We start from the raw sequence: 27497 nt of genomic DNA on the forward strand, positions 1-27497 counted from the left end.
TCCAATAAGGGACGGAAAGTTTTTGACCTCGTCGCCTTCTAATGCATGGTTATCGAAGCTTTTCAGACAGTGTTCTGAATGCGTTAGTCTGTCAAGTTTGCATTTCTAGTGGTATTACTGATGTTGCATCTAGCACATATCCCTAAATACCCCGTTTTCGAAAAATCCCGAAATCTAAGAACCCCACGAATTTATGTTACCCAACGTTACATATGTCCCGGTATGGTGATGACAACTCCCGTCCACTGGCTCCTCAGGTTGCGGATAGGAGAACGGCCTCCAGATATAGAGGTTAACTATGAATTAAGGGATAATGACCCGCCTGTTCCTCGGTGTATATAGTGTCATAACGCCTGGTCATGTGGTTATAGCACATGACCAGGCGTTATGACACCATATACACCGAGGAACAGGCGGGTCATTAACGTTATTATCACATAGCCTATCCAAGCTGACCCATATAAAAGAGACAAATTCCTGTATAATACATAGATTATTTATTCAATACTATACATGTGAAATCGTTATGACACCATATACACCGAGGAACAGGCGGGTCATCAACGTTATTATCACATAGCCTATCCAAGCTGACCCATATAAAAGAGACAAATTCCTGTATAATACATAGATTATTTATTCAATACTATACATGTGAAATCAATCCATTTAATGCAGCACGGCAACAAAGCATTTGGCATTGTTCGTAGAAAATATTGTTGTGGACACGTACACTTCATATCGGACGGTGCAATTGTAAATTTCAGTTCAATTTTCACAATTTCTGACGTGTTGTTAAACGCTTAGCTGTGGTAAGAAGTCGTGCATGTTTACGTCCCCTTTGCTTGTAGTTCCCCCTGATAATTTTTGCTCAAGCCGGAAAAAAATCCCACAGAAGCGTAAACATTTAGGGGTGAGATCCTTGTAGGTAGAAACTTGTAAGAATTTTGGCGATTTTGACCGTAATTTTGTTTGATGCCCACACACGTACACGTAGACTTTGGGCCAGTGGGGAGGGAGGCATGTTTAGTGCGTGTGGCGTGTTTTGAACAAGACCACATCACTTTGCCGGCAATATTTTCAATTTTAGCCGGAAACGTGAACATGCCGGCCTGGGGTCCTCCTAGGTAGAAACTTAGGAGAACTTCGGCGGCTTCATGGGCGATTTCTCTGTCTGCCAACATATTGCCCGCTGCTCCCTGGTCACACTCGTCAGCTTCCCGCCCCTCAACTGCTGCAGCATATTCCTGGGCGTCTTCCCCAGCTTCCCATGACCCGAAAACTGACTCTAACTCGGCGTCTGACAGTTCCTCGACGAAAAACTGGTACTCCGTCCGTAACAATCTAACTGGTTTCAATGGCGGACGAGGTGAAATTTGTTGGAACGGTTCCATTTACGGCGGGGGTGTCAAATTTTTGTTTTTCAGTCCTTCCGTTTAAATTGAACTTGAATTGAATGTTGTTCCTTTTCTATGTATTTTCAGAAGGTTTTGTGAATTTTAAGACGATAAAGATTTTTTTTAAACAAAGTTAAGAAAAAGAATCATCAAAAAGATACCCCTCTGCAAAATGGAACGGTTGTGCTATGACGTCATTAAGTGGTGTGTTATACTATGACGTCATTAAGTGGTGTGTTATGGCCTTATAACACATGGGCAATGGAGACTTCTGATGGGTCGACGCCATCTGGCCATGTGATAATAGCCAAACACACCCCGACCAATCGACCTCTCTTAAACTCAGATTCGATGAAACAGCCCTGACCCGACAAATTACTTCCTAGTTGGCTTTAACAACTAAATCTGGCCAAACAAACTCGCCAATGAAATGCCAGCTTTCAAAATATGTTTTCAGATTGACAATTTTGGCACTTTGGAAATGATAAAAGCTGACCGCAATTTAACGTTTAAGAAAAATAGTTTATTATCTCTGAGGAAAAAAATGTATATTCAAAAATTTCAAAACGGCCGATCCAAGATGGCGGATCCCAAAAGGATAACTAAATGCACTAGACTTTCAAACTAGCAATTCATTCTTAATTAACTGGTGATAGAGAATTATGATTATAATGGAAAGTATCATATTTTTGCTAGTTAAAAGTCACAACAAAACGTAAAATACGGGGACATGGTTTTAACATTTCTAAATACAGACTTTTTTTATTGGTACTGGCTACTGACAGGTGTAACGTAATGCATATTTATTCAATTGATATTTAGTTAGACTGTCAATAACACGTTTTTGGCACTGATGACAGGGAACAGCCTTGAGGCGAACAGCTCGGACACCAGAACAGGCACGCGTCCTACAGAGTATGGAGACAGGTTTAGGGAACGTTTGAAGACGACAAATACCAGGAGAAAAGTCGCAAAGAGGACAAGAAACGCCTGCAGAGTCAGCCCAGGGATCCTCAAAGTCTCCAGGACGGACTCAAATATCCATATGGCCAGTCTTGATTACAATTCAGTCCCTAAATCTTCATGGGCAAATTCCTTTTGCACACCTTTATCTCTTCCCTAATCAGGCGACACGGCAAAGGCAAACATGTCCGTCCAAAGTCCATCAGTTATATAACAAACTGGGGTGTCCAATGTCCCGCTCTTACCCAGCGGACAATCAGCAGTTCATCTTAAACACAAGTGCATGTATACATGATCATACGCGTTTACATGGTATCAAATATTCCAACCCACTCATCATCGAAAGTGTAGGACTTTTATTTTTCACTGCTTTCAAAGAAGTACCGTATATATACTTAGTGTTGACAAGCAAAATAGTTTAATCTTGTATCACATGTATTCCTTATATTTACTTTATGTTTGTACCTCGACACTGTTGTCAACATGCAATTTATTTATTTATTTATTTATTTATTTATTTATTTTGATTTACCACATTTTTGTGGAAGGATTGACATAACAGGTGAACTATCACCTTTTTCAAGATGTCATCCCAGACCGGACTGTAAGATTTGGTCCATCGCACACCGGGGCATGCCCCTACTCTTTTCGAAAGGTGTGGTGGGTTCTTTAACGTGCGCGGGGTGTTGCTCTCCCCAAACACGGGACCTCCATTTAACGTCCTATCCGAGGGACGTCCCTAACCCTAGATGAGCTAGGTACTCATTTACACCTGAGTGAAGTGCCTTTCCCAAGGGCACAACGTCGGGGCGCAAGTTCGGACATGTCTCTGGGCACACCTGGGATTAGATCCCGGGACCCATTGTTTGACAGCCGCGTGTTCTACAGTTGCGCCACACGACGCCACGCAATTAGCTAAAGCCTGCAAGCATGAATTTGCAATGAACTTATTATCATTATACATAATCAAAACTCAAGCTAGGCAAAATGACGCACACACGACTGTATTCATAATCCTATTCATTAACTTAATCTAGCTTTCCACTTCATGATGATATAAGAAAGTAATTGTTTAACTACGTGACTAAAATATATTCACACTTTCTTATTATTCCTGACCATGAAAAAACAATACTACTGTTAAAATCAAGGAACCCACATATTAGAGAAGTGAGTAAATTTCTCTGCCACTGCCTCAAAAGAAGAAGCCAAACCCAACATAACTAGATCGATGTATATTCTAGAATGTAAAAGTAAGTAGTTGACTGTAGTAGGAATTAGTCCTTAATATCTTTTTATCTGTACCACTATACGCATGTGTTATGAACTTGCAATTAGCCTTCGGGTATGTACTTGCACTAAACATATGTATCTATCTTAATTGTTTAAGACATGTTAACATTGCCCTATACCTTATATAGTTCCTCTCGAAATTTAAAACTGGAAAACATGTAAACTACATAGTTTTCAAACACTATCTATACGCTTTCAAACAAGACTTGACAGAAACAAAGCTAAGAATTCACAAAATAAGTTGAGCATAGAAACAAGATGATTTCTGTTGACCTAAGGGTTCGTGCATTTCGTCCGGAACTGGTGGAGGTTGGAATATCTAACACTCACTCAGACAATTTCTTATGCACTGTCATACACTTGATATGTTTACAATTCAGAGATTATTACAGGTCAATATACAAATCTGGCCCTCTTTTGAGACAAATTCTGGTATAGAAGGCAACCAACTTATGCATAACACTGTTATCACACCCAACTCTACATCCGCCTTATTCTTTTAAAGCTATAACTGATTACGAAAACGAGACTAAATCATCTGTGTATGACAATACTTGCAAATGAAAATGACAAAAGTTATTATAATGTGTTGCAGTATATAGAATAGACTAGCCTTCTAAAATTGTGTCAGCTGTTCCATAGATTGTGCCTTGTAAAACTGTCGAACAGGGATTTTTTTTAAATTTCATTCATCATTCCTAAAGTGACTACTGGCCATCACAATTCAGCAAAAACTAACGCGGTATCGCACAGAGATGGAACGGATGCGGGGCCAACGTCATCCCAAAGACGCCCTCAGTGTTTGGAGGAGGAGCGCCCTCTGGCGTCTTGAAGGTGAAGGACTGCAGCATGGTCGAGAAGAACAGGAAAAGTTCCATCTTGGCCAGCTGCTCAGCAAGACACACGCGGCGGCCTGGAAATAAAGAATGAACAGTAGTGACAAAAATAGACAAGTATGTAATTACTGTTGTGAAATATGTGCAATAATAACATATCTAATTAGCTAAGCCTGGTAATTACCTCCTCCAAAAGGCATGAACGACTCGGGCTTGTTGATGACGTTCCCTTCCGCGTCCAGAAACCTTCCGGGGTCAAAACGTTCCGGATCAGGCCAGTAGGCAGGGTCCATGTGGACGGAGTACAGGTTCATCAGCACCTGGGACAATCAAAGTGAAAATGAGGTTACAAATACAATTTCTCGAAGAAACTCTCCAAAATGATAAACTTCAAGGAATCATTTCTGCAACGGTACAGAAAGGTTTGAAATCTTATAACATGTATCACGCCATACCTTAGTTCCCTCAAGAATGTCGTATCCCTGCACTTTGACATTTTGAGTGGTGGTGTGAGCTGGCAAAGTAACAAGAGTGCGGATCCTCATGGTCTCCAGCAGGCAGGCATTCACGTAGGGCAGCTGGGAACGGTGAGACAGGGTCGGCAGACTCTCACCAACAACGGCATCAAGCTCCTGCTGTGCCTGTGTATATGCAACTGCACCTATATATCACCTAAAGACAGCTTTGAGACGTCTCACAGTGCATAAGACACCGATGACATCGAAATCAAGAATTTCTTGAAAATACATTAACCATAATATTATTGTTTAGTAACATAGAAATTTTCACAAGATATTTACACTTCAGATGATATAGAATATCGAACCATCAAAACATCATACCTCCAGCTTTTGATTCTTCCCACCAGGTAATTACTTTCATCAGTGACTTGCCCACTCATGAACATGGCAGCCGATTTGGAACTTTGCACTGCGGCTCGGAAAGAACGTTATTTTTGGAAGCAAACAAAATAGATATTGTCATGTCCTTTAATTGAATTTATCCTGATTAATAAGCACTGCTTGTTCATCAATGTTTTTACAAGCCGCGTGTTAGGTTCCGAACCGGCTGCCGTGTTCATTTTGACGTCATGAGTGGTCATGTCACTGAATAATGTAATTACCTGGTGAGAAGATCAGATAAGAATCAAGAGCTGGAAGCACGGTTTCTGATGGTTCAATATTAGATAACATCAGACGGGTATGGATTCGTTTTAAACATTTATATTCATTGAATGATAATAATAACAATGATAATGATAATTCAGATAATAAGAAAGTGTTGCATTTTGGCGTATTATGCACTTTAAAATCGCATGAAAAGCAAAAAAATATATTGCGACCTTTGCCCAGCCCTGACAGAGTCTGACAGAAGCAAACGCTAAATTCGAAGAAGGCAAATTGCTCACAGATACCTTTTCTTGGATGTCGGGGTTCAAAGTCATGTAGAGTAGACTCCACAGCAGTGTGTTGGTGGTTGTGTCCGTTCCAGCGATGAACAGATTCCCGGCCATGTACAGAACATTCTCCTCTGTCAGACCGTCCACCTTTCCCTGCTGTTCAAGCTCCAGCAGGCAGAAGTCGAGGAAGTCTCGCGGGTTCTCGCGATCCAGGTGTTCCCGATGGCGAGATATCTCCTCGCTTATCACATTTATGACCTTGTAGGACGCATCAAGTACATTTATACCGGCTCTATTTACTGAAAAAAATATGCATGTAATGATTTAACATAAATACAACGTTTCTGCTTGTCATGAAATACCCATAGAGCTTTTGGTAACTCCTCAACAACCTTCCTCATAGCCTGAATGGACTATACTACTCTTTGCCGCATGGCGGCGTTGTGGCAATGATGCTGTCCCAAACGTGACTCAGTTTGTCCCGAGGAAGCTAGCTGATAAGTTATCATAACGTCGGCCAGGTAAGTTATAGCAAGGTTGTTTAGTATAAACATAAAGTAATATTCCTACGACCTACCAATCTATTCATGGAACTGTAGAAAGCGTTGTGCAAAGGGCAATGTGACCTACCGACAGGAACAAAACGAAGCAATGGGAAGACGCTGATGATCTGCCCAGCTCCGAGTTCAACTAAGAGTGTGACAAACGCCTCCCTCAGCTCTCGGAACGTTTCATCCTCGTAGTCATACCGCTTCCCGAACGTCATGGAGCAGATGACGTTGGTCACTGTCACGGTGACGTCATGAGCGATGCTAAAGGGCTGTCCGTTGTTTTCTGCAACCTGAATATTTTTTTAATGTTTTTTTGTTGATTGATTCAACCAGGGGAGGGGGTGTTACATATCGCCTATCAACGGCATTTTTTCGATATTCCCACGGGGGCAATTCCCACATTGTTCAACAATCCTAAATTCATAAAATGGCAAAATTAACGCAAACTATAGGTAAACTAGAAAGGCAACATTTGCGAGCAAATACAGCATGTTTAGCTTTACTTCTCCCCATGCAAAAAACGGACTGTCCCAACATAATAATGGGCCATTCTAAAATACTGCCGCTGAGAAAAATGATCACCCCTGTTCAAATTTGAGTTTAAAAACAATTAGTCCCTCATACAGGATTGGAGTCTTCCAGTGACACCTCCAGACAATATGGACCAGTCCAAAAGCATATTCACTTAGCCCTAGTCCTGCTGCACATTCTTGTTCTGTATGCTAGCCTTGACAATTGCTAGGTTGAGAATAATTCTAGAATGCCTACATTGCACCTGCGTGGTTGTTGTTAAGTGTGGTAACTAAAATTGAGCAATATCAAACGAGTACCCTTTATTTCTAAATTTTCTGGGCACTTCAGCAGTGGGGTATATTTTTGATCTGGAGCTCCAGCAGGGTTTAAACATATGGACTTTTGCATAAGTACCCCAGCCCAAAATGTAATGTAGAAAATGTCCCCCTTTAAGAATTGACTCTTCCAGCACAATCCTCGTTTAAAATAGATCAGTTCAAATACACTTCTGCTAACGAATGGACTTTTTCATATTCTCTCCAGCCATAGTTGAAATAAATAGAGAATTCTCCCTTGAAAGAATGGAATATTCCAGTGCCATCTCCATGTTAAATAGACCAGTCGACAGCCACAACTCTGAAAGTCTCTAAACCCCCACCTAGCAACATCAACAGGGAAGAACAAACCGCGCTCAAGGATTTGGCCACTAATCAAGACATATTGATCCTTCTTGCTGAAAAGGGCAGATGCACAGTAGTCTTTGACAGGGCACAAAACGACAAGAAGGTTCAAAACCAATTGGGGGACAAAGACATCTATACGCCCTTAACCCTATCTAGACCGGGGGGGGGGCTAAAAGTGCCCGCGCCAACTTTGACATCGTATAACTGCCAAACGACGTATGGTAGGACAGCGAAACTTGGTGACTTTTCCTAAAATTTAGTTGGCAACAATATTATGATAAAAGTATAAGTTCATCATTTTTCGTGTTGCCATGGCAACGGGTTTCTGGAGAGGCATTTTATGCAAATTTCACTAATTTCGATTTAAACATAGTTGTTTCCAATGTTTTCTTGCTCAACCACACTAGTTTCCTAAATGTATAACATTATATGTGATTTAATGTAACTGTCATGATTTGATATTCATCAATTATGCTAATTTGATGACGTCATCGCTCAAAATCCAAGATGGCGGACAAGATCAATTTTTTTTCTATAAACAGGCTTTTTTGCGTTTAAATTCGTCACAACCTGGAATTTTCTTAGCCAGAAACATTTAGATTAATGTTTTTGGCCTATTTTGATTGTTATTTGGGGTCATACATGGAAAAAATGTATTTTAAAAAATTTCAAAATGGCCGATCCAAGATGGCGGATCCCAGGGGGTCGCTAACAACGCATGACGTCATTCTTCGACGTCAATTTGACGTCAACTTAGTCACCACTGACGTCAAATGTCTTGGCATACCTTTAAATCAATAACACGCACTATTTTGTCTAATACTTTTAGATATTATGGGAATTCCCTATTTAGCCAATAAAATCACATCGATGACGTCATTATAACGTCAGATTACGTCATAACGTCACAAAAATTACAGGAATTATCAAACTTCACGTGAACATCACTCCCTGCAAATTTGGTGATGGTAGAGCATACCGTTCGGAAGTTATGAAGGGGGGGGGGGTCCAAAGGCCCCCCCCCCCCCGTCCAAGAAGTCTCAAAAAAGGGATCCCACAAGCAAATTCAAAAGAAAATCCATGACGTTCTGAAGAGATTGGAAGAAAAAGAGAAAGCTCTGGATCGTGCCACCTATCTAAGGATTAACCACACTATAGAACAACCCCCAGCATTCTACGGCCTTCCCCAAATCCACAAACCGCGCATCCCCCTACGACCCATAGTCTCCAGTATAGGATCAGTCACTTATAACCTAGCAGGTCATCTGGCTAAGATTCTGGGACCATGAGTGGGGAAGTATCAGCATCATGTACAGAGCAGTGCAGATTTTGTCCACAAAATCAAAGAGATCGATGTAGCAGACGATGAAATCATCACTTCAGATAGAACCAACCTTTCCGTTAACCACATACATGTGAACTACTAGACCTTTGCCTAGGGTGCACATACTTTACGTACAAACAACCGTTTTTCCACCAAGTGCACGGCTGTGCTATGGGATCACCGGTTTCACCCATTGTAGTAAACCTGTATGAGAAGTTTGAGAATGGCCCTCCCCCGTCAAACTGGTTTCGCTATGTAGATGGCACTTGGTGCAGGCTGAAAGAGAGTGTAATGGACGACTTCTTTGACCAAAAGAAACCAGGTAGATGACAACATCAAGTTCACGCAGGAGTCGTGTCAAAACAACAGGCTCCCCTTCCTAGACACGAAAACCATCATGCATTACGTGGCACCGCGCATGTTTTGTAAAAGTAAACAGAGAAGCCGCTTTTTGCGACCCGCCAAACATTAGCAGGTGCCCCAGCAGCGCTGCGGGAAGGCTCAGTAATCTGTATAAAGAGCAGCGAGTGGCTAGTTTTGGACGGTTTTTCTTTACCTGCTGACATTGACATGTGCCAAGCTCGTTCGCAGTGCCGTAGAGAAGCATAGGTGGTTTAAAGCATGGGCTTTGAATTATGTCACATCAACTGCCGATCAAGCTCAACAAAATCAGCTTCTGGAATTCACAGCTGTCGTTTTTGATTTGTTTTGTGCTTTTCTTGTTCCTCCGCGCTTAGTTGTGTACACAAGTACGTAGCGGGCGACCTTCTACACTCTGGTAGTAACCGTTATTTCTTCTAACTAAAGACGTTGAAAATGAGACGCAAGTTCGCTATCTTGGGGGTAAAATGTTGCTCAAGTGCGTTATGTTATAAGAAACGGAGATTTACATAGTACCTTATCGTTGGCGCTGTTAGAGTGTTAAGATTACCTCTCTACATTGCGCTCGGAGGGGAGTTATGTGACGGACCCAACTTTGCCACGGGAGGAAGTTGACCAATCATCAACACGTTCCCAAGACAGTTTGCCTCTCCCAGCATGCTATGCGCGAAAAATACGATCTCCTTCCCAGGACCGTCTGTGTGACGAACCCAGGCGCCCGTAGCGCTCATGCGTATAGAAAAGACTCGTACACGCAATCGGTGTTGGAATAGGACTTATTAGGACGCTGCGGAGGAGCGTGGACATGTACGGCCAGGCACGTGATTCAAGCCTAGCCTGGCTATCTAAATATGGTAAATTTATGTGAACGCCACGCGCAATTTTCAATAGAGACGATGACAGCGCCGGGCTGGCAGACGGTGGCTATGGACTGGCGGTTGCTAACATAATGATGGACGGTGGCAGCCTCTGTTCTGTACGAAAGACCAAAACGACAATTCTAGACAGCTTCCTCAACTCATTTCTTACCGCTCCAAGGTATGATTCAAACAGGTCCGAGGCATGATTCCAACCGGTCCGAGGCATTTCCAACCTATTCTCCAAGCAGAGGCTTCGATCGAGAGGGGTAGTTTTGTCCGGGATTTCTAACGTCCCTCTTGTGTACTTGACGGGATCGGTAAGGGGGCATCCTTCTCTTAGCTCTCCTTTTACATACTAGTAACGTTATACTATAGGTTGGAATTTGTTTCTGTGTTATTTCAGATTCTCAAACTGAAATAAACGGACCTGTCTCGCAGGATAATCCTACGGTGACAGAAGTTGGCCACGGGTTTTAGTCCTTTCAGCATATCGCAGTTATTTTATGAAAGTTCATACATGGACAACATAGATTATTAGTAACAGATTACTCCTCTAATCCCGTTTGGACATGATAGCATTTCCATAACATTCCATTTTATTCATGGCCAGGGCTATAACAGGATGTTCATGTGAACAAAAATATATTTTGTATTATCGACCGTATGTTTTGTGTATGTGTGTGTGTTTGGGGGGGGGGGGGGGTCTTGCCGAGTCAACGACAGGCAGATTTCTAGCGACGGTCAATGCCCACTATATCGTCTTTTCCAATGCAAGGAATATTTAACGCCCATTGTCCGTCGATTGTTGTTGATATTGACAATCAGGTCTTCCTTTTAGTTTGCAGCACGTGTTTTAGAGATGGTGATAGTCAGAACGAAGCACTGAAAAAGTTTTCAACATCGACATGACCTGACTGGCTGTTCACATTCACAACACAATGGTGTAGTGACCCTTGGCATACATGGGATCGTCCACTGTATGAGCGTGGGGGACAGGGGGGCTCTGTCGCGGCACGTAAGGAAATTCTGTCGCGGTGCGTAAAGAAATTATGTCGCGGCAGTAAGGAAATTCTGTCGCAGCGCGTAAGGAAATTCTGTCGCGGCGCCTAAGGAAATTTTGTCGCGGTGCGTAAGGAAATTTTGTCGCGTTGCGTGAGGAAATTCTGTCGCGGACCGGTTAGAATCCTGGCGCGGAGCGAAAGGAAATGCCTCGGACCGGTTGGCATCATGCCTCGGACCGATTGGAATCATGCCTCGGAGCGGTAAGAAATGCGGTGAGGAAGCTGTCTATTATTGTCGTTTTGGTCTTTCGTAGTTCTGTGTTGCGGGCGTGATCAACGTGTTGTTTTTCATAAGCCGACACAACTTGCCGTGGGAAATTTTTTTTCTGGATGATAAATAAGCGATATTTTTGCGAACTGTTGCAAGAATTTTAATGCCGCGATACAACTAGTAACCGGTTTTTTTTTTACCATATTCGATGCTATTTCTTCACACAACGGATTGAATATTTGAAACAAGATGTGGATATCGTGGCCATGATTGAAGGCTAGTTGGTGGGACTTATTGTGCCGACGTAGCTTCCATGTCACTTCAATAATCTTCGTCGAGTTGAGCGGTGATTTCTGTAGTCTTGGAAATATGTTGAAAATACCTAGGACGCTTTACAGAGGGTAAATAGTTTCGTAGTCCGTGACATTTAACGGTGGTAAGGTTTGAACAAATAATTATTCATTTAAAGAGACTAAACATCATCTAGTTTGCGCACATTTTGAATCTTACCGTTCATAAATCTTATTGTAAATTAAACTTACGGTGCCGGTGAACCTTTCTGTGGTTTCTTGGGCCCTGGGATTGCCTGGGTCCCGAACCATCCCTGCGGTATGACTCAGGGCGCCGGGTGCTAAGTGCAATGACTTTCAGTGCAGTACGGAACGAATCTATTTTTCGTGTTATTCTTGATATCAATAGTTAATACACAAACGAAACACTGTCGTTTATTAAAGTTCAACTTTATTTTTATGCGTCAACATTCTTATCTAAATGTTTTATGGATGAATCGGTGTTACTGAATGTTTCCCGGCCTTCCCCTGTCTTCCGCAAGGTTGCTTTGGAACACTCGCGACGGAAAGTTGGAACATTACCGAACTCAAGACTGCTGCGTGGTCGGATAAAATTGTCAAAAACTGAGGTCAAAATTTTCAGGACCATTTTCTGCGCAGTTCTTGTGACGATACAGGCAACATAGGGCCCGGCAGGGAGTCGCACACGTTGTGGTAAATGACCTCACGGGCGACACGGGCCCTGCCGGCAATAAGGCACGCAGACCGCTCTGGTGCGTTGCGCAAGGGCTAACGATCTCACTCTGCGCGGTCTAAAAATATATTGAAGCCGCGTGTGCATCTGGCGCGGGGATTAGCTATTCTCCAAGCAGAGGCTTCGATCGAGACGGGTAGTTTTGTCCGGGATTTTTAACGTCCCTCTCCTCTCGATCTAGTGTATATTCGAGCCTTGTTGGCTTGTCTACTACTTGAGTCAAGTTCAGATCACTAAGCAGTTCCAAAAATTGGCGGTGTAGGCCTGGGTAGGGGCAGTCTGGTTTGAGTAAAGGCTGCTGAGTCTCTGCCCAATCCCACCCTGGGAAATTTAAGTCGACGACGACCCATACATGGTTGTTCCGCTTATTGCAGATGCGCTCCAAGGATTGTTCTAAGTAATCCAGACTGGTGCTGTCACTTACCTGTGGCCTATAGTAGGCACATATATTCATACATTTCGACCCTGCCAGCTCTATTTTAATCTAGGCCATTTCGTAGTCAGTGTCAAGGTGAGGCTCCTGTGTACAAATAAATTCATTACAAACAGCTATTAAGACGCCACCATGGGCGTCGTCTGGTCTGTTCATATGATATGGCACACTTGCATGTTAGTGTGGTTCGGAAAGTATTCTGCAATATTACAAGTGCTATCTAACCAAGTCTCCGTAATCACTAAAATGTCAGGCTTAGTTTGTTCTACTAGAGTTTCCAATTCGACTTTCTTATAGAATTATTTCTAAGGGACTGGAAGTTTGCATTGATAAGCCGTAACGGTCTTACATTTGACTTACTTTTATTTTGTACAGGAGATTTTGGGGAAGACGCAGCCTGCGGAATACCTGGGCTGTTGTTACTTAGTGGAGTAAATGGATTAGGAGAAGATAGGTCGCGGCAATCGGAGAAGAATGTTGTTGAGAGGTTTGGCAATCCTCAATTCAGACAGATCCAAGAAACGTTTGAGTTTCTTAAATAGGGATACATACATGAGCTGAAACCTTGGCAATCATGGTGAAACTAATATTCTTATGCATAAATTTGTCGAGATGGAAACATTCCTAAGAGGTGTTGGACAGACGTATCATGACCCTACAGTTCCTAGACTGCATACCATCGCCATTTATGTTTTCAATTCAAAGAAATTATGAAAACAATATAGAACAAATATCAATACAAACTACATCGAACAATACATCAAGAAGCCATCGCGAGGAGGGAAAAACATGTGATTGGTCTGAAAACGTATCAACAGATTGATGATGAGGATTTCTCCAATACTATGAAAAAACAAATAATATGACAACATATATGCGAGCTGGAAAAGTCGGGATCCTAAATAGGTCACCATTAGTTTTATTGGTTTCATCTTACCCTGTTGCGGAGACAGTCCACCTCCTCACGGATTTTCTCCTCAATGCTGCCACGTCCAACCTTCATGCCAAGGCTCCTCATGATGGTGGTGGCAAACCTCTTCCTCTGTCTGAACCCTGTCCCCCAGCGAGCAGCAACAATGTCTACAGCAACAAAGAACACAAAAATGTAATTTGATATCATACATGCTGCTGAGAAGACATCATGCTGACGCCATTAAGAAAGAAAACTGTAGGTACATACGACGTACGGTTTTCAGCGTCAGCGACGCTATAGTAGACTGGACTGACAGCAAGGCGTTTTCTGTCACAGGACAGCTGACAAATTGTCCTCGTCTTTTCATTTTTCGTTGCACACTTGTCGTACGACATTTGTCAAGAAAGCAAATGATGAATAGAAGTTTACCTTTTCCGAAACCAGTTGTCGCTTCAAACAGGTAGACTGGCGTCCTGGACGCGAACAGTTCGGACCTGTCCACGAGCGCGTCCTTGACGGCAGTGTAGCCGTTCAGAACCACGATATCTTCCATCCCCATCCTGACGGTGAAAATGTCCCCGTACTGTCGCCTCCATGCCGTCAGCTTGAGGTGGGGCGCTCGGCGTAAGGCGAGGAGGTGCCCGAGAACAGGCAAACGTCCTGCCGGGTAAGGAGGCAGGTTTCTGGGACGCTTGAAGATGACACTTGCCAGGAGGAAAGTCACACAAAAGACAAGAAACGTCTGCAGAGTTAGCCCAGAGATCGGCAAAATCTCCAGGACGGTCTCAGCTATCCACTGAACAGTACCGGCCATTTTCTCACGAATGAAGTGGGTGGCCCAGTTAGATGGAAATAAGGCGACCTACGACCTCCATTGTTTATACTGTTCATCCACGGAACGATCAGGTGCATTGGAAGCTAAGTGAGGCCTGACTGTTAGCAGAACAGATATTATCATCATCCTTTAAGTTAACAAGGTTCAATGTGCTATCTGAAGAAAAATCTTACATGTACATGATAAAAACGCATTGGAAATGGCACTGTAGTTGATTAAGATACGTTAACTCGCATCTTTCGATTGTTTACAAGTAACAGATATTAACAACATGGACCACTTTGGAGATCCCATTTTCTACTCAGGGGTGGACGTGCAAGCTATTTTTTTTACAGTCTGTAAAGTGTCCTTCAGCTGTAGCCATTATACCACTACGAAATATAGCAGGTCATGAACAAATGTACTAAAGCTTTAACATTGTGTAAGCATTAAGTTGCTGCTGTTTGGGGTCACTACAATTATGATGTACATGTACCTGTTATCTGAGGCTTGCCCGGAGAATGATTCGGGACCCGCCGTGAGAATGTTTTTTTAGTTCTCGTGAGAAGTGCCTGATCGAGACTAGCCTGGCCCCAGTCTCTAGGGGGCGGCTTAGGGGTGTTTTTCCGGACCAAGTCTACTTTATTGATTCGTTTCTGTCAGCCTGTCTACTTAGCTGCCATATAGAATTTCGCAGCCTTTCTACTTTAGCTGCCATAGAGAATTCCAGCGATACCCTAGAGGGCGAACTAATTTAATCAAAGGCCGTAAACACACCCCGAGTGGACTAAGTTGTCTGGGCGGGCGGGGATCACTCCCACCGCCGTAGAGATATCAGGGAGCCCCCGATGGTAGGCCATTTTCCAGGCTAGATCGAGGCTGTCTGTTCCAAGCTCTTCCCGGCTACCATAGTCGCTGCCTCGTGCTCCACAAAAGGCCCTTAGCTACTGGTACTATACCGTATGCGTGTTGTGTAGCTTTTGGACAGCAACCCATTTTCAAAACTCGATGGATAATGCGCCGTTGACTTCAAAATCGTATATCTTGTTTTGCTAGGCAGGAGAAAGGAGACCTTGCCTTAGTTCCTCACGCAACTTAAAGGCCGAAGAAATGTCAGCAACATACAATTCAAATAGTTTTAATTTGATGCTTCTAAACTAAACTGACATAGAATTAGTCATAACAATGATAATAATAAGGACGATGAGTAATAACAAAGCTTACTTGGGTTTTTGACATCAAACTTTGAAGTAACATTTAAAAAAATGCAAGGAATGGAGGTCAAAATAAAAAAATAACAAAAAAGGATGAACTCATATTGAAGATCCAAAAGAATATCGGCACAGCGTAAATAATAACTGAAATTTAGAACAACAAAATGCATCAAAATAAATTCACAACAAGTGTAAAGGAAATATTAATGTACCTAACGCATGAAGTAAAGATGATAACACTTTCCCATGTCATTTCGGACTCTTTATTGAACATATTTTTGAAGAGTGAAGAATGGAATGTATTTGACCTTCATAACATTGTTCCAACAATGATGACACCTTTACCTGTAGAGGTGAAAATTTTGCTATACCTCAGGTAAACATAAATATCAAGATTTATACAGAAGGCACACTTATTGGATTAGCTTAATTTGTGTTAATACTTCCCCATTTTTGGTTTTAACCATTAAAATTGGTTTAAAAAATGAGCTAGAGAGTCAATTAGCAATGGATACAGGGACAACGAGCACATTCTTTCAAATTATGAAATCCAAATACATTCGTATAATATATCATGGAATTGAATTAATGGTGAATAGAATTGCTAAGTCAAATGAAGTATGACTAATAGTCTAGATCGAATTCTTATTCAAATCATGTTTTTCTACTAGAATTGCCTTAAATAGAATAGGATCTATCGATATTAACAGATACATAAAAGTGTATACTAAAATATGACTACATATTACAATATGGACTGCTAATACTGACACAGCTAAGTCAAAGTTATACACATAGAAAAAAAGACTAATTTTATGCATACACTGACCACAATACAGTTATTGTGTAAATCAATTTGGTTAATTACTTCCACAAATACAGACCTTGATCTGTCCTAACATGTCATTTCTAAAGTTGAACATGAACCAAACTGAAACAAACTGAAAAATCAGTTGCTATGTTGTCATTTGGTAATGATGATCAGCAACATGTTCCTAAGAATGAATCAATACATTGACTACATCCAAATGTGTCTACCTTTCACATCAACTCAAAGTTCAAGATGTCATTCTCGAATATAGAATATAAATACTTGTAAAACCTCATGCAGAAGCATACACAAAGAAAGACCACTTTTATACATACACTGAACACAAAACAGTATTGTGTACACTAATTTTGCTAATTACTTCCACAAAAGCAGACCATGCTATGTCCTGACATGTCACTTCTAAAGTGCAACATGAACCCAAACTTAAACAAACTGAAAAATCAGTTGCTCCGGTACATCATGTGAAACGAGTGATCAGCAACATCTTCCTAAGAATGAATCAATGCATTGATTACTTTCAAATGTGTCTAAATTTCACATCAACTCAAAGTTCAAGATGTCGTTCTCGAATATTACCACTTTTTCTTCTTCACTATGTATAACCACCTGTATGTGTATTTGATGTAGAGTCTAAGTGAGCTTCATTATGTTAAATGATGGAAATTCTAAACTGCAGAAAATTTGAATTCTCAATTGAGTGCTTTGTCAGAAAAATAAATGCATCATGTACAAGTATGCCCGATAGACCATATTGATTGGTTGGCCGATTTCTTTTCGTTGGATAAGTAAAGAATTTGGGTAATGGTTTGATTATTTGGTTGCTTGCTTGCTAGCTTGATTGCTTAGTTGATTGATTGATTGCCTAATTACTTGATCGATTGATTGCCTGATTGACTGTTTAATATATTGATTAATCGATTCATTGATTGATTGCCTGGTTGATTGATTTGTTGCTCAATGTGTTGATTGATTGATTGATTGATTGATTGATTGATTGATCGATTGATCGATTGATTCATTGGTTCATGCCACATGCCACGATCCTGCCCACTGGTACAAATTGACGTTCTTACAGATATGATTTATACAAAAATCCAATGAGAATCATATTTTGTTACAAATATTCGACTCTTCGACTTAAAGAGGAAATGGCCTCCAGAAGCAGGTGTATTTCTAAATAAGATGATATCAATATCAGTATCAGTACAAAATCAACCAAAATTTTGTTCAATGTTATCACACATAAACAAAGAATTGGACTAATGTGACTCAATTTATGATCATGAAGAATGCCCCCTTACAGACCCTTATTGTTATATTAGCATGAGTTCCAATGGGATAACTGCCCTAGATCCAGATAATTTCCCAATATAAGGGAGCAATTAACTTGCTAAGACATCAATTTTAAGATGACCGCTAGATTTCTTGAAAGAGCCCTACTCCTCTGAGGGCAGTTTAATAAAATAGCGAGCAAAGGTTTCAGAGGGATATTTGCCAGAGATCAATTTTAAGTTTGGGGCCAAAGAGAAAAGGAAGTTGCGAAGAATACAAATTAATACATAAGTATCCAAAACCATACAGCAAAAATGGTATTAAGATCATCCCAAGCTGTTTCAAACTAAGACTCTCCCAATATTATGAGAATAATAGTTACTGTAGGTGCTTTTAAGTTTTGGTTTACGCATGGTTTTCATCTTGCGATAGGGAGAAGTGTTCGCGGTTGTTTTATGTTCGCATTTGAAACAATTATAGTAGTGCTACGAAACACAGGCAGAAATGCTGGCGTTCGCGGCGAAGACCTTTCCGGGAAAACCGCAGACACTAAACCACCGGTGCACCGCGAACATATCTGCATTTACAGTAATTCATTTCTCTGGAATATACATTTTGCATTCGGTGGGATATGAGCACATTTTTCGTGTATGATGCAACTGCGGCCTAGTCCTAATTCGGTGGGCCGATACAAAGATCTTTTCCGATCAAAAAATCTGAAGAAACAGGACTATATCTTGAGTTGAGTTCCCCTTAAGGGTTCAATACAGACATTGATATAGAAATCCATCTACATGAAAATCTAGTCTGGTATTTCTCTACAGTACACTTGTTCACTCTCTTTGTTGACAGTTTCTATTAATTACAGACAGTAATCCACAGTGACGTTTTACTATGCTGCAGTTACAAAAGTGCACATTATAGACCTACTAAGTGAAAATGTTATAACCATTTCCATTATACAAATGCCATCGTCGTGCATCATTATCAGTACTGGGGGAAAACAGTGATTGTGTTTGTATTGATTACAACCAAATGTCCTCCCGGGCCCACTGCAACCCCTGTTGGGTTTTTAGCACGGACAGCGATGTGTCGGACGTACCTGCCCCAGTTGTTGTACATGACAACACGCTGGTTGCGTGGGTCCACCACCAAGATGTGACCGGAAGTGTCCACACAGATGCCCTCAGGATGATCCAGGCGGCCACCACTCCTCCCCGGTCCTCCGAGCTTCGACACGTACTTTCCGGTCTCATCATATTCGTACACGAAGTGAGTACGAAAGTCCGACACGAAGATGTTCCCTTTCCCGTCAACGGCGACGTTCATCGGCGACTTCATCCGCTGCTGCCGCCCGACATCCCACAGGAGTTTGCCATGAGGCTCGAAGGCTTGCACACCACCACGGTTACCGTCAGACCAGGTGACGAATACGTGGTTATTGTGCAAGCCCGCGGCCATTCCGCGAAGCGCCCCCCGTGGTACAGTGTCAGGGAGGTTAAAGTTGGCTTTGACATTGCCATCCCTGCCGACCTGTACCACGGAGTAAGGGCTGCCAGGATATCCAATCATTAAGACCCACAGATGGCCATCCCTGTCGATGGACACATCAGATGTGGTCTTTGATGGGTACCCTAGCCCCTGTGCACCTGGTGGGAACTGGCCCAGGTAAGCGCCCTCCATGCTGTAGACTTGGAGGCGCGCTTTGGACCGATCAGCTACCCAGATCATGTGGTCGGGGGAAACTGAAACACCACGTGCGGTGCGCAGTTTTCCAGCCCCCGGCTCATCGCCAAAGGTGATGATCTGTGACCCGCTGCCCTGATCTGTAGAAATAAAAATAATGCATGATTTCATTTCTTTTCATGATCATGGGACAAATGTTTCATTCCATCAGTCTGGTGTACATTGCCTTATGTCTTATTGAATTGTAAACCTGCTCCTCCGATCACAGCCCCCCATATGATACAAAGGCATAAATGGTATGTGCTTACATGTTATCAAAACAATAGAAGACACAATGAACAATAGAAGATACAATTAACCTTCCATGTGCAATTATCATTCCCGAAAGGTGTTGTCCGAAACCGATTACCTTGGGTATGTGTGTGTGGAATATCTAAAATTCATCCCATCTTAATAGTATACTAACGGCTCCGCCCCTTAGGCATCGCCAAAAAGTACCTTCTAATGCATCTAATGACAATGACAATGATGATTACAAGTGAAAGCGCCGGTTACGACGAGAATAAAGTTGAAATCGGTCGAATTCCTTCTCAGCGCTGTCATTGTCCCTGAGCTACGTATATATATTCGAATGACATTCAATAAGAACTCTTATAACAAACCTTTGATGTCCGTGATCGTGGACACTGGTATGTTGATTGGTGTAGGTCCTGCTGCTTCCATCTCCGCCGTGATGCCGTGTGAGTGACCATGTCCATGGACCGGATTGACCTGAACGGTAAGAATTAGGGGTAACGTAAGGTGACCAGTTAACGTCCAATTTATTCAAAATGTATTTATCTTAAAACCGCGCGGACAGAGCCAAAATTTCAAACCCATGGGCAGAAATATCAGCTCTTCTAAAAAGAAAATGCATGGTCTGTAAGTTTTTCTCCGCCTGTTTAACGCCGTGCGAGCATGTATTTATACTGAGGTATATGATGAAGAATTGTGCTAGGATAACCCATTATCGTCCACTTCTGAATCTTTTCCCTTCTAGCGCTATGCTTGAAGAACATAGACCAGAAAAAAATGCACAGTAACTGTCCAAAGTAGTCTGCAGACAAATGATAGTAAAATCACTATGTCTGTCCGGCCACTTGCTTAACGCGATGGAAAAAAACAATGTTTATCTGTAAATTTCCCCCACATGCGCGGCACGTGGCTCTCACGTGGTAAACGCATGGTCATTATGTTTTACTGTGCAAAAATTAAAGAGATGGCTAAGGATCATACTTATGATGTTCTTTATTGCTCATGAGAACAGGCTTTGGCATAATACACCGCGACATGTGGACATGAGCAAAACCGGACGTAAATAGGTTCTGCACGTAAATAGGTCATGTTACGTTAGGTACACGGTACCGGTAGAAAACCGGAATTTCTTAATGGACCGGTTAAAAAAACGGCCCGTAAAAAATCAGTGGACCGGCCTATGGACCGATTGGAAAATTCATAGTACCAGGCTACCGGCAGGCGGCCACATAACTGGTCTAAGAAAATACAAAACAGCAGATTTAACGAGTCTTTTTCGAAGACGTTAGCAGTGAATTCTATCTAGAAACACTTAAAGGATGAGTAAACAGACGGCGAGGAGAGTATATTTATAATTTTGAGACAAAGTGCAAACCTAAGAAATTATATCGTTACAGACATGACGTTTGGAGACTTTTACGTGTGTCTCGCTCTCCAAAATATGATGTACTGCGACACTTCTATAATCAGGTACATGTACAGGTCCGGACCTGGACCTGACCCTCTGGACCTGGACCTTGACCGGACCTAAATTTTATGTACCGGTACCCACCCTTAGTTAGAATGGGTCAAATTGAAGCAAACCATCTTTAGCGCAATAAGCATCAAAACGAAATTCTGTCATTTCAATTTCTTTATACATGTTACGATTTGGTGTCGTCAAAATTCCTACATGATGACAAAACTTCCGAACGACACAAATGACTGCTTTTAAGAAATTATGTGTAAAGCTCAACTTCTGTAGAGTTCATATACATTAACGTTGGTTTTTGGTGTGTGGACTTGAACACAGCTAATAGTCCCTAATAGTCATCTGTTGTTTTATGGTCACCATGGCTGCATTCATGTTAATTGTGCGTCCATCCCAAAAACAGAAAGAATACTGAGAAGTACTGACCTTGATGACGTCAGCAGATGTCACTTCGTCAGTCTTCATCAGCACAGCGGGCCGAGCATGCGCAGCACGATCAGTGGTTGTACGTCCTCCTCGTGTTGGAGCCGGCTGTAATGGGATAAATAAACAATGGTTGTGCCATCTTTCTTATAATGACATCATCAAAAGTGGATTAACATTGAAAAAGTGGTTCTCTGTCTTATATTGGTGCAGTTTGTGCATCCATCCCAAACCCAAGGGATGCTGACAACTACTGACCTTGATGACGTCAGCAGATGTCACTTGGTCAGTCCTCATCAGCACAGCAGAACTCTTCCAGGCGGCACCGCCGGTGATGTTTGGTCCTGCTGTGGTTGTAGCCGACTGTAAAGGGGTAAATAAATGAACAATGCTGATTGTGCCATTATTTACATTATATAAGGAAAAATCGTCAAAATCAGATTAATAAAAAAATGTAATCTTATATGGACGTAGTTTGTCTTTTTTAAATTCATCTACAATCATTTCTGTGTGAAATCAAAACAAAACAGTAAACTTACGGAGTCATGGTTTCCAGGTCCGGAGTTGAGGTGCGTCAGAAGTACAGGTACCACGATCAGCAGGGTTACCAAGGCAACGGATGATATGGCAACGCATATCAGTAGGCGTGGTCGTGACAGGCGCTGACGTAGCTGTCCCCAAATGGTACGATTTTCTGGGGCTGAGTTGGACAGAAAAGAAATGCATTATTTGTGTTACGTGTACTTTGTTCTTGTGGTGGCTTCTATCAACACAAAGGAAGTTTTATCAGAAAAAATACGATGCTGTTCTGATGTTGTTTCATGTGCAGTCTATCTGGTGTTTAATTCAGCGACTTAATACAATAATTAAAAACTGTAAATAATACTGTTTGGATTGATTGTGGTTGTAAGCACTAGCACTCTGTGTGTCAACGGGTATCTCATTATCAAGAGATATTTAAATTGAAGATGACTCAACCATTGTTTTGCAGAGCCTACTTTGCATATCAAGCAGCATTGATGGGAACTCATGTTAAGTTTTATCAAGTTTTTCTACATAATGTATTTTGCAAACATTGTTTCATATTGAATAAGCATTCATAATTGAAGAAATAGGAGAATACAAGATGGCCAATTCCTTATATTACAATTCTGCATAACACCAACCTGGAGGCTGAGCCTGGTTTGAGTTGTACATCGGGTTCGGTCGAAGCTGGTTGAGGATGGCCTGTGGATTAAGTAACGGATTCGGCCCAGCCGGCACGTGTTGGACCCCACCGGCCTGCCTTCCAGGTCTCGGTGTGGAGGGGACAGGCGGTGCGTTGAGATCATCTCGGTTCATGGCTGGCCCGAGACGCATCCCGAATGACATTCCATCCTCGTACACGTGCTCGGCGGGGGGTCTTTCTGGTCTCGGGGTAGGGGGGACAGGCGGGGCGCGGCGAGCCTTTCGTTTCAGGGGTGGCCCGAGACGCATCCCGAACGTGTCACCATCCTCGTACGCGTGTGTTGCCGGACCACCGGGGCTGACTCCCGGTGGACTATGGACTGCCGGCCCGTCCGAGCCTGTCATCTCGGTTTTGCTTGCCCCACCCACTTCTTTTGGAGTTGTTTGTTGGCCATCGTGTGCTACTCGAGAATAATAACAATTCTATCAGCAAATTTTCTGAAGACGATTTTGTTCCTAGATGTGTACGAAACACGCTACTATACATTGCGTTGTATATTGTTCATGTCCAAGGCAGAAGCAAATTCACACAAAAATTCAAAGGCAACGTTTTCGACCAAAAGCAGGGTATTTCCCTCCCATTAATGAAGGTAGTATGAGATATGAATTTTCTACATTGTGCAAAGTAGGTCCTCATTATGATAATACACACCCCATTATATTCACCATTATTCACCGGCCTATATTCACTCCATTATTCACACCATTATATCAGTTTAATCATCTTCTCCAGCATGTTAAGACTCGGCGGGCCTTGCCTTCCAAAAGGCTCATTTAAATATTGTAATAGTATTGAAATGAGCTAAGGTGCGAGTAGAGAGGCTATAATTGGGTGATAATTGCTCTGGTTTCACTTCCCACTGCTCCTCCTATATTTTGCATTTCTATACGCATCCTGTCCAGACAGAAACAAAGCAGCCAGTTAATTGGCATTGGTCCCTCAGCAAAATGGATTGAACGATAAATGCACAGAGGTTTGGCGCCAAAAACTGAAAAGGCTTTAGTTTTCCTGTTTTTTTTAATAGTAATTACGTATACTGAACTAATTCTAGTGATAGACAAGAGCAAAAGGTGTCAAGACCATCATCAAAAACATGACAGCCTTCTTTGGCACAGATTTGAAGGAGGACCATTTCTTCATTTGATACATTAAAGTGATTAAACAATTACTCTCTTTTTTGGTAAATGTACTATACTATCCGTCCTTCGTCATATAAGCTTCGATTGTTTTGTTTCTTACAGAAACTTTAATGGAATATGCATTTGTACAACGAGTAGTGCGTCTTATTTAGTGGGTATACGTAGTACGGAAGGAAAAATACAAAATATTTTCAGTCTACACATTGCCAGACAAGTCAATACACATCTGACTATAGTCTGTTTTGACTCAAAGAAAAAGATTTCCTTTCGAAATCCTCGTTTGGAAAGGTACTGGTAATAAGAAAACATGTTGTACCATCAGGAAGGTGTTATGAATGCCGCATATTTTGTGTGAAACGTTAAGCTTTCCCCTGTAATCCAGAGCCTATGTACCGGCGCGCGCTCCAAGCTCCCCGGGCCTACCCCTCCGCTGACCCTGACGATCGAGGTAGATCGTCGGGATCATCGGAAAGGTAGGCCCGGGGAGCTCGGAGCGCGCGCCGGTACATAGGCTCTGGATTCCAGGTAGTAAAGCTTAGACCCCCATATCTGTTCAAAATGCATAGATTATCTCTACTAAACAAACTTTATCTACTGTCTACAATAAAATGGTACTCATATGCATCATCTAGTCAATTCAGACTAAGAGCTTTATTACACAACCCCATGATTCTGATCTTGATCCAGACAAATTTGTTGTTTTAGTAGCGGTCCGACTATTTACTGGGCTACGCTGGAATACACTAGTACTGTTATGCGCGTAAAGAAGGGTGAAATATTTGAAGGAGTACTGATTAAAACACACTGAATTTGGTAGATTTCCACCACTCTTCCTTATAATTAGTAAGTATTACTCTGAGACTTTGCTAACAAACATTGAAATCGCTGATGATAGTTCGGCAGTATGAAAGAAGAAGATAACAAAAATGGCAACGGGCAAGTACTAGTATCTCCATGGCCCAGTATTTTCTTATGATCTTTTTATTCCTAGGCCCATACACTTAACTTTACACCAAAATATAGCAATCTGTGATGTTACTCATCAAACAAAGACAAAAGCAATGTATTCCCTGTAGATTTCATCCTTCCGGGGTTGTATTTCGGTATAGTTGGGACTGTTATGTTATGTAGGAGTGACGCTTACAGTTTGAATCAATTGTTCTGTAGATTCTTTGTTCTGAATTCGAAGGGGTACAAAGTTAAACATTCTTTCCTGTTTCAATAGATGTGTATTAGTGTATTCTATAAGAACATATGCCAAATTTGGTGCAGGTAGTCCTGTACTGTACGTACATTAATTGGCCGTGCTCTTCTTATGTTCCGATTATGTTTTTCTCACCGCATTTCCACTCTCAGCAATTTTCTTTTTAAACGTTTTACCAACCTTCATGGTTTTACTATAGCAACGAGTTAATTCTATATAGATCCCCCTTGACTGGTCAGACAACGTCTTTCCACCAGGACTTGAATGGACACTGTGGTGCTGTCTGCCCTATGCATAAATTAAGATAATTGCAGATAATGAGTTCTTGAAGGGGTGTGAAAACAATTAATCTATTGAGAGATATGCGGCTGTCAGATTGATGGATGGGATAGGAAGACCAAACTCTGAAAAAAGTAGGGTTTTAGACTTAAAAGCCTCAGCCAAGTTCGTAGCTATGGCATACAAAGTTGTAATTGGGCATGAACAAGGCCTAATGATTTACTTTCTTTCAAAGTCTTTCCCAAAAATTCATTTCATCTTACAATCTTTAGATACTGGCTGATAAAGTCATGGTTACCCCCCAAAAAATAATCAAAATCAACAAAAATATTAATATTTCTCTAAACCTGAGCAGTATTCTAATTTTCCGGAAAGACTTCCTTGTAGCAGCTGACTATCACTACCTCCTGTAAAAAATTCTATAGTCCAGGATCTACGCAGCAACTTGGCTAAGTCAATTATTGTAAAAATGATATCGATCCTATATTTATGAATTATGAAAATACCATAACTCTATTTCCAGTTTCTTATTCATAGTTGAAAGGTGTGGTACCAAGGCAAAGTTTCCTCTAAAATTTCAAACTCATTGGCCTTACGGCACTGGGGATATGGCGGTTTGTATCCACCCTACCGTTCACTCTATTTCAGGTCTTAATCAGGCGTGGTCATGTCTTAACTTACTGGAGTTACAAATTGAACAAAACATGAAAGTTTTATCTTAGCAAAGAAGGTGAACAGGTTATTGTAGCATTTCCTCATGAATCATGTAAATGGGTCATGGATTTGCATGATTTATGTCTACGTATGTTAACCTTTTACCAGTGGACTAGCCCCCTGCTGTAGAGACTTGCAAAAAGTTGTGTGGCCCAAGGGCCGAGAATCGGAGATGGGCGCCGCCATATGTTCCACTAAGTGGCGCGGGAGGACTTTAACTTTTTCAATGTTCACCTTTACCAAGCTTCCTAATGCCGCAAGTATGAAATTCCCATGTACTATGTAGTATTGTTAGAACTATCGTAAATCATTTAATCGCCGTCATTACAAGTATATTTTTGGGTCATCATTGCTTGGCTGCATAGTTAGTTGTGTCATGTTGTCTATGGTGTGAAATACATCCTTAAATTTCGGAGTTTTGACATAAAGGAAATATCACTGATTTTAATATAGGGTTAATGGAAGCGACCGAGGCACTTTATGGGGTGGTTAGAGCAACGACCATGCCTTATCATACCGTTTAGACCGAAGGAAAGCGGGTTATTAACGTTATTATCATATAGCAATTGTCCATACAGTAGTTAGTAATACTTTGTGTAGTATATGATTTGTGTAGTATTTGTCTTAACATGAAATATACAAACAAAACCCCCTGCCATTTAATGGTAACGTTCAAACACCGGGTCTGTACGAAGTTTACAGACCCGTTTTTGGGTCTGTTTGTAGAATGCAGGCCCGCAAATGGAGCCTTCTGATTGGTCGACGACATCTACCTATATGATATTGAGAAAAAATTCAGAATTTATATGATTTGGTGGCTGTCAGTACACTTATTTGTGACTGGACGAGAATAGAGTTAACTGCTATATTGCCCAAACCTGAGTGTATAAGAAGGCTTTGGTAAGTGAAAACAGCACGAGTGATTCAGAGAACATTGATCTACACCCCTGTGTCACATAAATATAAGAAATGAGCTAGTTCAAGCACTGTTAGTTCTTCAATATTTATAAAATAACGCAAGTTATCCGCTATGCAGGAAAAACAAGTCTACAATATACCAATTTA

General features: G+C 41.6%; 4 protein-coding genes across 4 annotated transcripts; all 4 read right to left on the reverse strand.

The window, feature by feature from the left end:
- Nucleotides 1-3314: 3314 nt before the first annotated feature.
- On the reverse strand, nucleotides 3315-5156 carry LOC136438078 (cytochrome P450 2U1-like). The gene is made up of 3 exons (XM_066432752.1): nucleotides 4945-5156; nucleotides 4674-4809; nucleotides 3315-4566 (listed from the first exon to the last, which is right to left on the reverse strand). The coding sequence occupies exons 1-3, from the start codon at nucleotides 5032-5034 to the stop codon at nucleotides 4388-4390; spliced, it is 405 nt and encodes a 134-aa protein (XP_066288849.1). The 5' UTR covers nucleotides 5035-5156; the 3' UTR covers nucleotides 3315-4387.
- A 468-nt stretch (nucleotides 5157-5624) lies between these two features.
- On the reverse strand, nucleotides 5625-14676 carry LOC136438691 (cytochrome P450 2J2-like). The gene is made up of 5 exons (XM_066433605.1): nucleotides 14292-14676; nucleotides 13887-14029; nucleotides 6519-6729; nucleotides 5904-6187; nucleotides 5625-5657 (listed from the first exon to the last, which is right to left on the reverse strand). The coding sequence occupies exons 1-5, from the start codon at nucleotides 14674-14676 to the stop codon at nucleotides 5625-5627; spliced, it is 1056 nt and encodes a 351-aa protein (XP_066289702.1).
- Nucleotides 14677-18977: 4301 nt separating this feature from the next.
- Nucleotides 18978-22290, reverse strand: LOC136438079 (tripartite motif-containing protein 3-like). Its single transcript, XM_066432753.1, has 4 exons — nucleotides 22127-22290; nucleotides 21872-21976; nucleotides 20343-20451; nucleotides 18978-19820 (listed from the first exon to the last, which is right to left on the reverse strand). Exons 1-4 carry the CDS (start codon nucleotides 22163-22165, stop codon nucleotides 18982-18984), a joined length of 1092 nt encoding a protein of 363 aa, XP_066288850.1. The 5' UTR covers nucleotides 22166-22290; the 3' UTR covers nucleotides 18978-18981.
- Nucleotides 22291-22368: 78 nt separating this feature from the next.
- LOC136438692 (uncharacterized) lies at nucleotides 22369-23483 on the reverse strand. Its single transcript, XM_066433606.1, has 3 exons — nucleotides 23035-23483; nucleotides 22408-22568; nucleotides 22369-22374 (listed from the first exon to the last, which is right to left on the reverse strand). The coding sequence occupies exons 1-3, from the start codon at nucleotides 23438-23440 to the stop codon at nucleotides 22369-22371; spliced, it is 573 nt and encodes a 190-aa protein (XP_066289703.1). The 5' UTR covers nucleotides 23441-23483.
- Between the last annotated feature and the right edge of the window lie 4014 nt (nucleotides 23484-27497).

The sequence above is a fragment of the Branchiostoma lanceolatum genome, chromosome 7 (genome assembly GCF_035083965.1).
Source record: "Branchiostoma lanceolatum isolate klBraLanc5 chromosome 7, klBraLanc5.hap2, whole genome shotgun sequence".
Lineage (NCBI taxonomy): Eukaryota > Metazoa > Chordata > Leptocardii > Amphioxiformes > Branchiostomatidae > Branchiostoma > Branchiostoma lanceolatum.